At 40.7% G+C, this 16767-nt stretch overlaps 2 protein-coding genes across 8 annotated transcripts in view; both read left to right on the top strand.

The window, feature by feature from the left end:
* The first annotated feature begins 389 nt into the window (after positions 1–389).
* tmem144b (transmembrane protein 144b) lies at positions 390–7413 on the top strand. The gene is made up of 12 exons (XM_061835865.1): positions 390–631; positions 725–886; positions 1303–1425; positions 2884–2983; positions 3052–3132; positions 3320–3398; positions 3477–3556; positions 4481–4599; positions 4662–4781; positions 5669–5766; positions 6693–6746; positions 7246–7413. The coding sequence occupies exons 1-12, from the start codon at positions 553–555 to the stop codon at positions 7327–7329; spliced, it is 1179 nt and encodes a 392-aa protein (XP_061691849.1). The 5' UTR covers positions 390–552; the 3' UTR covers positions 7330–7413.
* Positions 7414–14105: 6692 nt separating this feature from the next.
* Positions 14106–16767, top strand: part of rxfp1 (relaxin family peptide receptor 1) — a 57165-nt gene continuing 54503 nt past the window's right edge. For all 7 annotated transcript variants that reach the window (XR_009797201.1, XM_061835571.1, XM_061835568.1 and 4 more), the window contains exons 1-2: positions 14106–15981; positions 16234–16322. The gene's annotated coding sequence lies outside the window, so the exon portion shown is untranslated. The remainder of the gene's footprint in view (positions 15982–16233; positions 16323–16767) is intronic.

The following is a 16767-nucleotide window of genomic DNA, read 5'->3' as shown; positions in this document are numbered from 1 at the left end:
TGTCGTTATCAACATGCAAAATACATTACAATTAACACAAGCAATACAATTTCTGTCATAATGTATCGCATTTTCACATCTGAAATTCTTTGAAATTTTTTTTTCAAATGTTGCAATTTTATTCGCTTCACCTTTGGCCTTTTTTTCAATATAGTTTCGTAATATTATCTGTCTATCCTCTGACTTTTTTTCATAATATTGCAATATTTCCGTCTGAATATTGTCATTTTACATTCTAGATTCAATCCGGATTCAAATATATTGTGCCCCGCATCGTTACAGAAAGCAGTGAATTTTATTGTAGGTTATTTAAAACCCTAATTGGATCTTGAGCATGGAGACATTTAATTGAATTAAAAGCAAAATGAACGCACCGGCTTGGGTTGACGTCATCCAATTAGTGCTGCCCCCTGCCGGTGCAATTCACGCTGTGATTGGTTGATTGACAGCACCTGCTGAGCACTCGCCCGGTCCTCCACTTTGACCTCCCGCCGAATCGAACCCAGGCTGAGTCCAACGGGCCCGGGAGTCCCGTTTAGTTTATTTTTTAACATGCTTTCCGTCAAATGTGTTTTACTTGTCGTCCTGCTTGTGATCGCTTGTTGTTTCGGTGAACAAACAAAAGCACCAGGTTTGTATGTTTATAATGAGAATTTTTTTTTTTTTTTTTTTATGGTTTTTGGGTATTTTTTGCTTTTTGAAATTTCCTCCCTTCTTCCCCAAGGTGGCCTTGGAGATGAAAAGGTTGGAGAAAAAGATGGAGAGTTCGGTTTTAACGCCACCAGTAATATGACTCGTATCACTTATGGCTTTGTGGCAAACATGGCCGCCGTGCTGCTGTACGGAAGCAACGTTGTTCCCATCAAGCGGATCGAGACGGGAGATGGTGAGTGACTTTTAAAAGCGGATAGGGCAGGTACATATGGACTTAAAATGTTTTTTATTTCTTCATTTACATTGTACACAATTATTAACTCCCCTATTTAGAAAAATGCATTTCCTGTATGTCAAAAATAGAACGAAACCTTGATTATTTTTTTTTCTTTTAATACCAGTATTCACCCGAAATTTATGCCTTATCTCGTCATTTCTGCGCTTTAAAATATGACTATCGAAATCTTAATTTTAGGTTATTAGGTGTAGGTGGTTCTAAACTGCTCAAATTTACAATAAGGTAGTAAGTTTTGGTTCTAGTAGTTGATCTATTCTTGTTGTCTATGGTGCAGGTGGCTTACTTTTTCGTCTTTGTGTGCACACCGTCGCCTGCGTGACTTTTTTTTTTTTTTTTTTTTTTTGGGACAGGAATGTTTTTCCAGTGGGTGTACTGTGCCGCCATCTGGTTGGTGTCCATGGTCGGAGATTTGATTCTCGGCTCTCCCAAATTCTATCCGCTGGCGATGCTCGGGGGCGTCATCTGGGCCACAGGTACGAGCTCGATTACGAGGCAATGTCCTCGAAGTGAAATCAATCTCGTATTGCTGCGTGTCGTGCTTTTCTTTCGTGATGTACGAGTGATAAATACCGATATTAATTTTACCCTCCTTTTGTGACCAATTTTAAACTTTTTTTTTTCCTGTAACGTTGACGTCGTTGTGACTTTATTTGACTCATTTGGAGCGCAACTTTTTGAACATTGACAAGTTTTTCTCCTCATGACTATTTTTAATTACATTTTTTTTTCCAAGAACTTAATTTTATCCCCTTGACTTGTTTTTCACTGCATTAATTTCCTTGTAATAGATTTTTTTAAATTATAGTACTATAGTATTGTCAACATTGCAATTTTGTTCTAGGAGCTTAATGATTTTTCCCATTGCAGTTTATTAATGTTGCAACTCTATTCTTGTAAATTGACTTTTTTTTTTTTTTAACCAATCAGCAGTGGAGTTCTTTTAATTGCAATATTGCAACTTAATTCTCCTGCCTTTTCCCCACCTCAGAATATTTTTTTTTTTTTTTTTTTTTTTCCCCCCTAATTTTGCAATTTGCATCTCATTTCTACTTTTACCATTATTGCATTATTCTTGTAATCTGACTATTTCCCCCATATGCCTCATAATGATTTCCCCCCCCCTGATATTTCAGTTTAAACGTCCAAGTAGACAAGAACACATATTGGACTTTTTTTCTTTTTTTTTTTTTTTTCCCCCCCTTAGTAAAATCAACTTTTTACTTCATGGATTTTTTTTCTCAGAATATTGACTATCTGCTGAAATGACAGCTTTAATGTAGTAAATTTTCCCCTGATAATTTTACGCCTTATTCAGATCCTCCCCCTTTGGGACACATCCTCATATTAAACCTATTTTTAATGTTACTCTTAATTGTGGTATTTCTACCAATGTGTTTTACATATAGCCCCCCCCCCACCTTCCCGTTTACGTTATATATTTTAATTCTCGTAGCACTCACTTTTTTACTCTTGCAAGCATATCCATGTAACATTCCAACTTGTATCTGGTACTGCAACCTTTTTTTTTCCGTCAACATTTTGCTGCTGGAGTTTTCACATTTGAAATGCGCAAATGTATTGCCCCCCCCCCCCCCACGTTGCGTTTTGTACATGCCCAAAACTGAAACGGATGATTTAGCATCGTATTCTTTTTAGATGAGCCGCATATCGGGCTTGAAATAGAAGCAAGTAGAATTGAATCTGTGTTTTCGCCAGCTTTGTTTTGAGGCAAGCGCACGTGAGCACTTTTAGTGCAGCGTGTCCTATAATTTCCGCTGGTTTGCTTTTTTGAGACTGAAGAGTACCAGCGTTCATGTTTTGTCATCTTTATGAATGTGGACAATTACTTCCAATGACGACAGTTTTCTGCATAACGTCTGCTGTCGCTAACCCCGAAATCCGCCATGTATTTTGTCCCTTGTCATTTTCAGGAACCGTAATGATCGTCACCATCATCAAGGCCATTGGGCTCAGCCTGGGCATTTTAATCTGGGGCTCCGCCAGCATGATGATCGGCTGGGCCACCGCAAGGTGACTGTTTAATTTGCATTAGCCTGCCACGCCGGCTAATGGCTAATTCCCCGTCTGACCGTGCTCAGGTTCGGCTGGTTCGGGATCCCCGCAGAGGACGTGTCGCGGCCGGCGTTAAATTACTGCGGAGTCGGGTTGTGCCTGCTCAGGTAAATTTTAGTAGAGCTTGGCACTTCTGCCGAATCTGTTCAAATTGAATAAAAAGCCAATGATGGCGTCCTCGTTAAGTGAAAGATTGAAGCTACTGCCACTTGGTCCAGCTAAATATCTGTAAAGATATGAATTGCAGAACCTTTTACTTTTGGAACTCTTAAATGGATCACCTTGTCGTTCCAGCGGTGTCATCTTTTTCTTCGTGAAAACGGACGTGCAGCTGCAGCCCGATCCCGAAGTTGTTCCGCTGCTCATCGACGGGGTCAGTACATGACTTGACATTTCCGAAGACATTACGGTTTATACTCATGCTTCGTTTTCATTTTTTTTTCTCATGCAGCGAACAACCTCTGGTAGCTACAGCTCGACTTCGTCCAAGTTCTGGATCGATTTTGTCGGGCCCAAGCGGAGACGCCTTGTGTGAGCCATACTCGACGTACTTGCGCGAGAGATTTTTAGAAAAGGAAACAACAAAAAGCTGTTTTCCAATGGGGAAGTGGACGCTCCTATCTCGAGTCTTGCGGTGGTTAAATACCTCAGTGGCAGGACCCCAGGGGTGGCGGCACAGCTTCAAACCAAAATGGCTAATGCTAGCGCCGCGCTACCAGCTACAAAAAAACATACCAGTAAAAATCAGACACGGCAGGAACACGCTAGTGCAGCCCTAACAGGGCCGGATCGGTAAAAGTCACTTCCTCGGCACATATATTCCACTGGTCTCACTCTTACCTTTTCCGTCCGAGTGCCCCCTTCCGGTCGTTTGGAAAAAATGCACAAATTAGCCGCATCAACTCATAAACTGCAGGGTTGAAAGCGCGTGTGGGGGGGGGGGGGGGAGTCGGTTTATAGTCCGGAAATTAATTTCACGTCTTCATGAAACTTTTTTTGCCCACTAAATCTATCTGCTTACTGAAACTGGTTACGAGGCTGAATTTGAACTGTGCAGTTTATTAGCTCTAAAATGGCCACTATGAAACAAAACTCCCGCCATCCTGTCTTTTCACGAACGGCTACATAAGACTTTTGTGTGGGTCTACACGCCCACCAAATTTCATCTGAAGGGAAACTGATTAAGGAAGCAAAACATTCAAAATGGTGCAATTAGTACAGAAATGACTTTAAAAAGTTCACTTTTAACCAACATGGCCGCCTTCCTGCTTCTTTTCAAAAATGGCTTGACTTTTTCATGTCTTGGTCATATTGTGATGCCAAGTGAAACTTTTACAATTGTCTATTACTACTGTTTCCAAATGTAAATGAACATGGCTGTCAAATTTGAGTTGTTTGTCTGGGATGGGGGGGAAGATGACCTAAAATGGTGTTTTGCATGGCCACTGTCCTCAGAGGCTGCCTGCTGGCCGTGATGGCGGGCGTCCTCTACGGCTCCTCCTTCACGCCCATGCTTTACATCAAGACCCATTCGTCATGCCGCGACAGCGTGTTCCACGGCGCCAGCGTTTACGGTGCGTATCACAGGGCACGCCGTTGAAATATGTTCAAAAACGTATTTTGGTTCCGCCCGCAGACCTGGACTACGTCTACGGGCAAAGTTGCGGCATATTTGCGGCGAGCACGCTGTACTTTGCCATCTATTGTTTCATCATGAAGAGCAGGCCAAGGATCTACTCCAGAGCTATTCTGCCAGGTCAGTCCTGCAAGTGTGTAACTACACTGCACTTCTCAGAATGGCTTTACGCTGAAATCCGGAGCCCCCGATTCCCATTGAGTGCCTGAAGCTTTCTATTTACGCATTTCCGAGTGGCACTCATCCCTTTCACTGTAAGCAATCATTTTCTGTTTACAGTAATGGTCTGGGCACCCTGTCATTTTCCACCTTGTAGTTTCAGAATATCCTCTACACTTTTCTCCTTATGGGAGGGTAAGGGTTATGTTTTTTACACTGCTATGCTGCTCTCTTCGTCACAGCTAACAATGTCCATTCCCCCCCACTTTATGTACTATAAAGTTTTTGTTCAGTCGCATCTTTATTTTGTACATTTTCATACAGGAGAAAAATGAAGTTTACACAGTTACATTTTTTTTTTTAAAATGTCAATTAAGCTAAACAATTTTAGGTAATTTGCACATTGAATTAAATTTTGTGCAGTTTTTTTTTTAAAGGTCAGATCAAGAAGTAATTTTGAGCATTTTTAACATTTGGGTTTTTTTTTTTACTACACTGACTCTTTTTTTTTTTTCCTTTTTTTTGGGTCATCACATTCCCTGATGGTCATGAGACTGGAGTTTATTTTGGGTTAACAATTTTTTTGTTTCCACTGAAGTGTTCTTTTTCCATCAAGTACTTTTTTGGGGATTCATTTCCATCATTTTTTTCAACAAACCTTGTCATGCAAATTTTAAAATAAATTACCAATGACCTTGTGCATATTTGTAAAGCACCACATGGCCCTGATCCTTTTTTTATGCTAAACTGCAAAAAAATGTCATGTTAAGTAGAAATAAGCAGTTGTTAAAGGGGTGTTTCATTGGAGTAATAAAAAAAAAAAATGACACGAGTTTTGCTGCTCGCAGGCCTGTTGTCGGGGTTGATGTGGGCATTGGCCACTTACTGCTGGTACCTGGCCAACAACTACCTGAGCGCGGTGGTCACGTATCCCATTGTGACGGCGGTGAGTATGTCCCGTTCAAACGCTCACCTTTTGATAGTAATGTCGGATTGAGTCCCCCCCCCCCCCATCTGAGATTGGGATCTATTTTGAGCTAGTCCTTCAAAAGTGAAACCGGAAGTATGATTCTGCTTTTCTCGCCATGCAGTGAGTTAACTAACAATTTCCCTCTATTTTATATTGTCAAAAGGAGAGTTTGACTTAAAAGTGGCATATAAAGTTTCAAGTACCGGGCCCAAAACAATCTCATGTTGAATAAATGTCGTTCAGCTCTTGTTAAACCAATATTAAATTGCATCAGATTTAATCCCCCCAATTTTTTTTTTTTAAATCCCCATGTCTGAGCTGCACGTTGAAGCCCTGCTTATTTTTCTGTCTGACAAAATGAATAGAGTCCTGTCCAATCCCATGTTCTTTATTTTTTTTCATGCTACAACTAATTTTACATGTATTCAGGCAACATTTTTTACATGTGGCGCCTTCATGCAATAATTTAGATCTGTAATTTTTTTTTTTTTAAAACCTACTTCAACTATTTTCATTTGAATTTTATTGAAATTTAAATGAGTTTTGGGGAGGGCAGTGTTATATTTTTGGATTTCCCTGGATATTTTTTCCTGCGAGGTTCCACAGTGAACCACTCATTCAAAAAAACGTGTGCATGGTTATTTCAAAGCGTTTCATGATTTTCTGAATGCATTTTCTCCGCCCTCCTACCATCCGTCCAGCGTTCTTATCTCAACCCACCAGTTTCACTGATCGTTTTTCTTCCTATTCAACCATCCCGAACAGTCATGCTTGACGGTCTTCTATGGTCCCCCCCCCCTCCCCACACACACCGGCTGGCATGCATTATAATTGCTCAATTAAAAGGCAACACTTGTTTTTCTTTTCTTTTTTTTTTCCCCCTCCCCAAATGCCCTCTGCAGGGATACGGGCTGGTTGCAGCACTTTGGGGAAGCCTGGTGTTTAGAGAGATTAAGGTAAAAAAAAATTCAATAGGAACATGACTGTACTGTATTTGTGTGTGTATATATCTCCTTGTTTTCAACACATCCTCCTTTCCATACTATACACTTCCCTCCACCCTTAAATTCTCCTCCTCCTTTCCTATCATATATAGCCTTACTTCCGTCTTTACATCGTTTCTTCTTTGCATGTTCCTTTTCTAACATTCTTTTCACTCCCTCCCTTGCATCATTTCGTTTATTTCCATAGATGCTTTCTTTCCTTCATGTAGATGCTGGAAGAAAGAATAGTTTTATTTCTTTATTTGCATCCTCCTTACACATCTTTCCGCCATCTTAATTTTTGCTTCCACCCTTGTTTCCATTCCTCCGTGCAGCCTTCCTTTCATGCGACCTTTTTGTTTTTTTTTTACGTATTTCAACCTTTCCATCCTTTCAAATGAATCCCCCCCACCCTACACACTCCCCCCCCCCCTGTTCAACATGCTGCACTTTTTATCATTTTTATCCTCAGGGCTTTTTCAACTTCTTAATCTTCTCCCTGGCGACCTGCGTGGTGTTGACAGGCTCTTTGTTGACGGCCATCTCCAATCTGTAATTGTTTATGTACTGTACTGTTTTTGATACACTGGTTGCATGAGTGTTTTGCAACAGCTTCTGATTAATAAATCTGTCAAGAATCTGGGGGAAAAACTGTATCAATTCCATGGGTTGGTGGAGGGAAGACATCTTGTCAATATTTAGGTCTGTGACGATAGTAGCTGGAAATCTGCTCACTCATTGGCAAACTAGTCTAATTTTTTCAACTAAAAAAAAAAATTCTCCCCCCTGCCACCAGTTTCAGAGATCTACATAAAAAATGCATGACTGGATGCAGAAAGTCTGACTCGTGCCTGAAATGCCTAAAAGGAACTTGGCCAATTTTGAGTTATCCACTTGCAGGAAATTGCAGGGTTTCTACCATGAAATAACCCCGCCCCCAAAAAAGGCCCATGGCACCAGTTTGACACAGCCACCTGAAATTGGGTGGGCATTTCTATCATATCAAAATACATAAAAAAATCTTGCACATGTTTAATTGAACAGGAAATCAGCCGTTTTGGTGTGAATAATGTACAATTACTCGGTCAAAAGAAAAATGCAATACAATGATTTTACATAACTATAAAAATGATACTGTACACCTTAAACCAGCTTCAGTGAATCCCCCATTCATCATGGGAGATGCTTTCCAAACCCGATAAAGTAGATGGCGCATGAAAACTTTTTTGGTTTGTTACCCTCCCACGTAAATGAGACTAACTTTTTAAAAAAAACTTTTCTTAACCTATTTCTGTGCCACAAAAGAAATATGATGGTGGAAGGTCTTCAGGTGAAGTCGAGGATGCTCTAAATGTAGTATACAGTGGTGCCTTGAGAATTTGTCCTGTCCCTTTTAACTCTTACTCAAATCTTTTCTTATTGAAATGAATGGAAATGCCTTTGATAGGTTCTAGCCTCCCCATCTATCCTATCCCATCTACTACTTGATAAAAACTGATAACAGGTGAGATGTACAGTTTTTGCCTCATCAGTTTCATTCATCCACTGTACTACACTTTCTGGCGTCCCCGCATTGGCTACCAGAATGGGCTATTGTAGAGTACAGTCATGGAGGCAAAAAAAGTACAATAAAAAAAAAAATAGCCTGAAAGTGTCTGGTGTGAAACAGTTTAATGTAATGTTTTGAAATTTTAAAAATGCTTTACTTGCATTAGTTAGAGGGAAAGATATGCATTTAATTTCAATGTATTTTAATGCATGATTCTCATGCTTGGCTGACTCAAAATTAGCAGTTAGCTTGAAGAAACTGCTGTTAGTGAAACCTATCCCTGCGAGGACGTCAGGACTTGCTATTAATAGGGAGTATCCTCCCTGTGCTTTTGCTGTATTAAAAAAAAAAATCATGTAGACACTCTGCCTTTTATGAAGTTGGAATGTCCAACTTTCCAATTTTTTTGCCCTTACATTTATGTCACAGTCTCTGCTAGGATGAAGGCCAAACTTGAAAGAAACGATGATGTACAGATTAGAGTGTGGTGCTGAAGAGACAACAGGAAGCAGAACTGGAGGTGGCAGAAATGAAGATGTTGAGGTTCTCGCTCGGAGTGAGCAGGTCGGATAAGATTAGAAATGAGCTCATTAGAGGGGGCAGCCAAAGTCGGATGTTTTGGAGACAAGGTTAGAGAGCAAACTTTGGTTTGGACATGTCCAGAGGCGAGAGAGTCAGTATATTGGTAGAAAGGTGCTGAAAATGGAGCTGCCTGGCAAAAGTGAGAGGAAGACCAAAGTAAAGGTTGATGGATGTTGTGAGTATTAGAGAGCGAGATGCTCAGATGGATGGAAAAAGATGACATGCTGTGGCGACCCCCGAATAGGACAAGCTGAAAGGAAAAGGTGAAGACATACTGAAGAAATCGTAAACAAGGATACGTCTGCCATGATGTTGAAAGTTTGACTCAAGACTGACTTGGGGGAACCGACCGAATGTGGATGAGGTCCACATGGGTGACTAAACCCTGAATGATGAATTTGGTCAGTCGCTTATGTGCTGAGGTGAAAGGGATGGAGGTGGAAAATAATCATACACTGTGACGAGAGTACAAGGAAATGGGAAAGGAGAGGTTGGAATTTAATTAGTTCCAACGGGAGCGGATGAGACCTAGTGAAACACAACTTTCGAGGATATAGTTGTGGTAGCTTTAGCTGTAAACGGGGAATTGGCGCTACTTCCTCTCCTCACCGATGTGTAACGAAAGTTGAGGCAAGTCGCAGCGCGAATAGCACGGTGGAAAACGTTAATCACTAACTCAAGATTTTCGTCCTCACCAGTGTATTCACGCGATCTAAAAATGTTTCCCAATGTGTTGTCGTTGTCCACACTACGCGCAACTGTCTGAGTGATTATCAACAAAGTTGTTAAATGAAGACTGTCTAATTTTAGATGCGATTCATTATTAAAGGATGCGAATGCGTCCTGCTGCATCGAGGGCGGCGTTTGGGTGAGTCATCGGCAGTCTGAACACAGATTAGAAATCACTTCCAATTAAAATGTGACAAAATAGTAGGCAAGGGGCTCTCCAGTCGACGCGGGGAAGAGAGATCTCCAAACTCGGCGGGATTCGCCTGCCACTTTGTGTTAGTAAACATTTATCAATGTGTCTGCATGGCCAGCTGGTTGCGTCAAAGTAGTAATAAGTACTGTGCTGAAGTATGTTTAAAAAAAAAAAAAGTAATCTAAAAGTTGTACTAATTTCTTCTGTAGCAAAGGGAAAGTAATGTACAGATTATTTGATGTAGAAAAAATTCCAGTCAGTTTTACTGAACAGCCATTTTAATAATTCCAGCCACACTTTGCCTCAGAGAGTGAAATTACACACTAACTGCATTGAGTGATGCAATTATCTGGCTTTTTGCACGCGCTTCACATCTCCAGTGTATTGCCAGACACTTTAATTAGAAGAATTTTAGAGTCAGGCTAACGTCCTGAATTAGTATGTGTATTACATATACTTAGTATAGCACATTCTCATTTTCTTTTATGCCAATGTTTGCGGTCTGAGATTCATCCAACTTTGATCGCATCAAAACTAGGACTCCTTCCCATATGGGATTTAATAGGGGGGTGGGGAAAAAATGTCAAACCCGGAACTTGAAGAACTGCTTCATACTTGAGGCTAGAAAATAACCAGTCGTAATCAAACTGAATGCTCCGCTCCCGAGGACTCAATTAAAATGAACACTTTTCACATCACTTGGTAATTTGATGAAGAGGCTATCGAATCCAAAGTTGTGCCGACTAATTGGCCGCTCTCTCAACTGCTCGAAATGCGACACTCCTTGTTGGCAAATGTGTGAAAAGTATGCTGCTATTTTCTTTTTCTGTGCCGGGCTAGACGTCAACCTCTGTGCGCGTCACTCTCACCTTTGCAGAGAAAACACAAACCTGCTTTTTAATATATGGGGTGGCAAAACAAACCTTAAAGGAAGACTCTCCCCAAAATTATCAGAATGGGAGCACACAAAAGTTTGTAGATAAGGGTTCAGTCTTTTTCTTTTAATGCCAGAGTTATCCACAGATTTCACCAAGAAAGTTATCGAAATTGGAGAAGTATTATCAAAATTCCTCTCTCGCTCAGAGATTCCATTGAGCCCGGCTGGAAAAGCGACAGCCAATCAGCGTTTGCCACGCCTGCAGTGCTTCCAGTTCTGGTGTTTTTGTGGCCGATTTTTGTGAGAAATAATTACAAACAAAACAAAAATAGCATGATGTTCAATGTTAAAGCCTGTACGCTTGAGCCAGAATACACGCAGGTGGAACTTGACATGTTGAAGAGGGGGGTGTGCCACTAAGGATGAAGAATAATATGGACTGGATATTTCATGCTTTTCTGGCTTTGGTTAGATGTAGAGAATATGCAGCAGTTGTGTCCAGACTAATTTTTTTTTTTTTTTTTTTTTTTTTTTTTTTACCCCAAGTTGGCCCCAGCGGCGGGGATGGTGGGAGGGGAGTCGGGGATTTGTACACGTGCATCGCCATAAATAGTACCGGGAAGTGTTGTGTGCTTCCACGTATATATTTGTTTTTTTTTAAGTCACAGGACTGCTGGAGCCTATCCCAGCTGTCAACGGGCAGGAGGCAGGTTACACACACGCAGACATGGGGAGAACATGCGAATTCCACACACGGAGGTCCGGTATTGAACAGCTGTGCCGCCTCATAAATTATGTTGTTGCTTATACAGTACCAGCACGGGAGGCTTTAACTAAAACGAGCCTCCACTGTGACAGCCACACCTTTATCCTGTCAGGTTGACACCACTGGAGGTTAAAAAAGGACAAATTTGGGTGCGTTTTCTCAGTTTTGGTGCAGAACACGTTGGCATATTGGCTTAGCTAGAACCAATGGTCTGTAATGCTAAGCACTGTTGACGTCACGGGTGGGGTCAAGGGGGTCTCTTCCAGGTCTGGCTGTCAAAGCTGGCACACATATCCAGATTTTGCTTGGATTTCAGAAATGTTCTTTATTTAAACTTTTTTTTTTTTCATTTGTCTAAAATATATGTAATATTACTTCACATTGGAGGGTTTATTGTACATATGAATTTTGGGGCGAGTCTTCCTTTGTTTCATTGCAATCACACAATACTGTAGTGAATTGGGCAAACCCTATTTGCCCTCAGGTCTGTGTTTGAAATTATTTTTTTTTTTTCTTGATTGCATTTTCAAGTTCAGCAAAGACAATGTGACATTTTATTTCAATTTAAAAAATTCACATGTAAACTAAACTTCAGACTGTTGTACAAGACTTGAGCAAAGAACTTTTTTCTTTTTTTTTAAGGAATCAACTCCAAGGAGAAAAAAAAAAAAAAACTTTCCTCAAATTCAATTAGCAGGATGCACGACTGCAATAAATAGAAACAAAACTTAAAAACCCATAAATTGCGGCAAAACGTGATCAAATCAAATATAGTGCATAGTGTAAGATGAATTTCCCAATGTGAGATTATGATGAGTAGAACACAAATTAAAAGACTTGTACTTGCTGTCCCACAATACTTCAGACATATAAATCAACGTCACTCAAAACCAGGAAAGAAATATTCACGCGATGAACAACAAAGAAAAAAAACATTTGATGAGCCTGCTAAAAGTCAACTTTAATAGTTGAAAGTGTTTATTAAAAAGCCCAAACGCAAAATGTGTCTGAAATCTTTGAGGATGTTGTTTACCCAGCTGCAGTTTGATTGACGGACGAAACCTTTAGAAAGTTTCCAAAGTCTGTTGAAGTTCCTCGGTCGAGCAGCTGCATCACGTCACGCGCTTGCGTTTCCTCGCACGAGATTCAACTGAAGGCTTGTTTCTTTTTAACCCAAACTGCGGACCATAAAAAAATTTAAAATGTTTAAAAAAAAAAAAATGATGTGGTTATATAGAGACATTTCAAAAATAAATAAAACATAGCATGTCAACACAATTCAACAGAAATGTCTTTTAAATACAGCAATAAAAAAACGACAAAATATTTAGTCTTAAATGTTTATCTTAATATGAAATTCAAAAATTAAATACATTTCATATAAAGAGAAAAATAATTGTATAAAATATATTGTATTTTTTGAGTGAATTATTACATATATATTGTGATGCACAATTTATGCATAATACTTTTATGTATGTAATACAAAAGAGTAAATAGAACGTTTGTATTTGTTTTGTACTGTTCCTAAAAAAATAATGTAAAATATATTAAATAGAACCGTCATTTAAGTAAACTGTTTCATTTTATGTATTACAATTGATGTGTATTATATATGAAATTTGCTCTTTCATATTTCATACATTAAAATCGAAAAATAGCATTAACTCCAAATATATTAATGTGATAATAGCATTGAAATATTGCTTTAAAAATATATTTTGTTCCATTTCAACAAACACTACAAATGTACACGCATTAAAAAAATAAATTCAAAATGTATACATTGGACTGTGCAGTGAAAACTCATGCATACAATAACATTTTTATTATTATTATTGATATTAACGTTTCATTAAATTTCTTTACAATGTACCTGTCAAATTGGCATTTAGGCCCACATCAGACCTCCACACAAACGGCACAATTTTCATTGTGAAGCAGCCATGACATTTAAATAACCCCCCCCCCCCCCAAAAAAAATCAACTTTTTTTGGGAAAGATCAAAAAGATCAACGAGATTATGTGAAAGTCGCGATCGAAGACGAAAGCTCTCGCAGCTTTTCCAATAAATCCCCTTCCTTCCACCCCCTCCCTCCTTCTCCTCGAGGCATTTTATCGTCTGACAAACAGGCTACTAAAAAAAAAAAAAAAAAAAAATACAATAACACCGGATTTGGAAAAGTACTTACAATCTCAATAAAAATGAAAAAACAAAATGTCGGCTGCCGTCCAAGAACGACCACAATGGCCACTAAAATAAACGAAAATTTTAGATTGCGGAGTACCCCGCGTGAAGATTGAAGATGACCCGTGCTAGATGTAGCAAAAACAGCCCCAGGGCAAAACAGGGCCTCTGTCATGTTTCACAGTGTAGGGTACAGAGTTCTGCTGTGAAACCTCGTGGCGGGGGGGGGGACTTGGTTTTGCTCTGGAGCCGCTTCGCTCCATCTGGCGAAGGATGTGTTGGATCTGTGCAAAGATTCGCTGCAATCTCAAGGCATTCTCGAGCAAGACGGGAAAGAAAATCCAGCCATCAAATTTGTTAGCCGCTTATCCTCACAAGGGTCGTGGGAGTGCTGGAGCCTATCCCAGCTGTCAACGGGCAGGAGGCGGGGGTACACCCTGAACTGGTTGCCAGCCAATCGCAGGGCACGTAGAGACAAACAGCCGCACTCCCAATCACACCTAGGGGCAATTTAGAGTGTCCAGTTAATGTTGCATGTTTTTGGGATGTGGGAGGATACCGGAGTGCCCGGAGAAAACTCACGCAGGCATGGGAAGAACATGCAAACTCCACACAGGGTGGGCTGCAATTGAACCCGGATCCTCAGAACTGTGAGGCCAACGCTTTCCAGCTGTGCCACCGTACCGCCAGGAAAGAAAATGTAAAAGCTAAAACCAGCCAAGAGCGTGTCGGCACAAAAAGTCAAACATACGTTGCCGCCTTTCAGGAACAAGTGCCCCGGCTTTTGGGTGTTTCGAGATACCAGCTGTCAAGTGTTTTTTTTTTTTTTTTTTGCTTTGACTTACAAGCAAAAGCCTCAGATACGAGTGCTCTGTGGTGGCAGCAAACTCAAGTCACCTGGTGACAAGCCACTTCTCGTGGATGTTCACTGTCAAGCTAAGCATTTAACAAAGAGATCAACACATTTATTTAAAATAACGACGTAGTTTTCGTGTATTTTGCTGGTCAAGGCCCACACAGCAGAAGTAGCACAATATCTATTTCATTGAAGGAAAAAAGTGTAGAATTCTTTAGATCCTAGCAATTTGACATTGCTGTATGTTTTTACAAAGTGCAATATTGTAGAGGACATACATACTCATTAAATAGGAATTTTTTTTAGCAAAATAATGGCATTTCCACCTCTTTTAATGGGAAAGATGATTTAGTCATAGTAGACTGAAGAACCCTCATTGACTGATTTTAATCTGAAAAATCATTCTATTGCACCAGATAATTTCCACTTCATTTTTGTTCATTACTTTTTGTCACTTTCTATTCATCACGTTTTCCAAGCCGCTTATCCACGCAAGGTTCGCAGCCCATCCCGGCTAACTTCGGGTGAAAGGCAGACTGTCAATTTCAGGTTGGTTACTGTACCACTTTTTTTTTTTCTGTAACGAAAGGCTACCAGCAATTTAGACTACGCTTTAAAGCCATCTGTTTCATATTAAACATAATCCGTGGAATTATTATTGTTGCTGGAGCATAAGGGAACATGATAAAAAGTAAGATCCTTTCAAATCCTTGGTATTTTGATTTGATGCTGACTGATAAATCCATGGATTTTATGATTATTGGCGAATGCAAGTTGCAAAGGGAGATGAAATTGAATATACAGTATAGATATTTGACCTCAATACAGTACATCCTATACTTGCACTTTCTGAAGCTCAACAACTAATGAAAACAAAAAAGAATTCAGTATAGTCAAATGTTCATGAGTGGGGAAGGGTCTTCAGCCCGTCTCGCCACGAAGTTGGACACAGCGGAACCCCAAACCGCAAAAAGCCCACTCCAATGGGATCGGGTGGATAGGTGTCAAAACTAACCCACTTCGACGACCGCATCCCGCCTTCGCTAGGCCACCGCCCGTCCCAAACATCCGCGTTGAGCCAAGTCGTGCTTGCCAGCCCAGAAGGTCCAAGACCTGACGAGGAGCCAGCGGGGCAGCCATCAATAAGGCCCCCAATGGTCCCACAGGAGCATGGGACTGTTGGCAAGATCACCAAAGACCCAAAAGCGTGCAGCTAGCCCATGGACAGCAAGTGACAGATGCTTACTGCACCGAGCAGCTGCGCTTCCCAAATGGCACACCCAAGGCCAACCTGCAGGCCAGGTCCAGTCCACCTTCAGATTCAGCCAGGCTGCGGGACTGACCCAAGAGCGGAAAGTGGTGTGGGCGCAAAGGACAAAGGGTGGAAGCAGGGACCACCAAGACTTTGGGCACCCCTCCAAACCCCCACGCGGAAACCGGACCACTCCGGCCGGCCGAAATCTTCCAGGTAATCTGCATATTTTCACTGCAACATAGAGTAAATAGATTTAGCTGTAAACATAGATCAGAGTAGATCTCCTGATTAACAGCGTGTTGATTCTGACTTCTCTTGATACTTTATCAAGTCTTTGTGTTCACACGGAAATATTCATCCGTCCTCATTAGTATTCCTGTGGCGTTTGTCCAGTCACTTGCTTTTCGAGTCTCCATTTGCGAAAGCATTTTCAATAAAAAGCTTTTGTGTCAAACATGTCCACAGTTGACGGCAAACGCTAAACACCACGCCGACGCGTCGCTGTGATGACTGCGACGATTCTACCCGAACCAGGACCGCTCCGAGCAAGAAAGGTGACCGTGTGATCTCATTTTGTCGCAGCCGAGACTCGACGTCCGTGATTTGCTCATTATTGGAAAATATTGTTTAAAAGAAGTTGGAAATGGAAGTGAACGTGACGGTGAAAAGAAAATTGAATGGACAGTCCAGAGATTAGACTTCATCGCAGTTCATAGCGCATTCCCACGAGATGACAGCAGTTCTCCCGGCATTATCTCGGGTTCAGATTCTCCTTAAAAGGGGTCTCATTCCATATCAAGTTTTTTCTCTCTTGACGGATTGTGCTTAATTGAATCTTGTCAGCCCTTCATCCGTCTTTTTTTCCATGTTTCGGATCGAAGTTCACTCGATAGCAAGTCTTTGTCTTCATACGGAAATATTGATGTTGCGCATCTATTCAACCGGCTTCATCAGTATTCCTCCCCGTCTTGAATGTATATTATTCATTTGCGGGGGTCC

The sequence above is a fragment of the Syngnathoides biaculeatus genome, chromosome 11 (assembly GCF_019802595.1).
Source record: "Syngnathoides biaculeatus isolate LvHL_M chromosome 11, ASM1980259v1, whole genome shotgun sequence".
Lineage (NCBI taxonomy): Eukaryota > Metazoa > Chordata > Actinopteri > Syngnathiformes > Syngnathidae > Syngnathoides > Syngnathoides biaculeatus.
The sequence above is the reverse complement of the archived record's forward strand: the minus strand, read 5'-3'. Positions and strand labels throughout refer to the sequence as shown.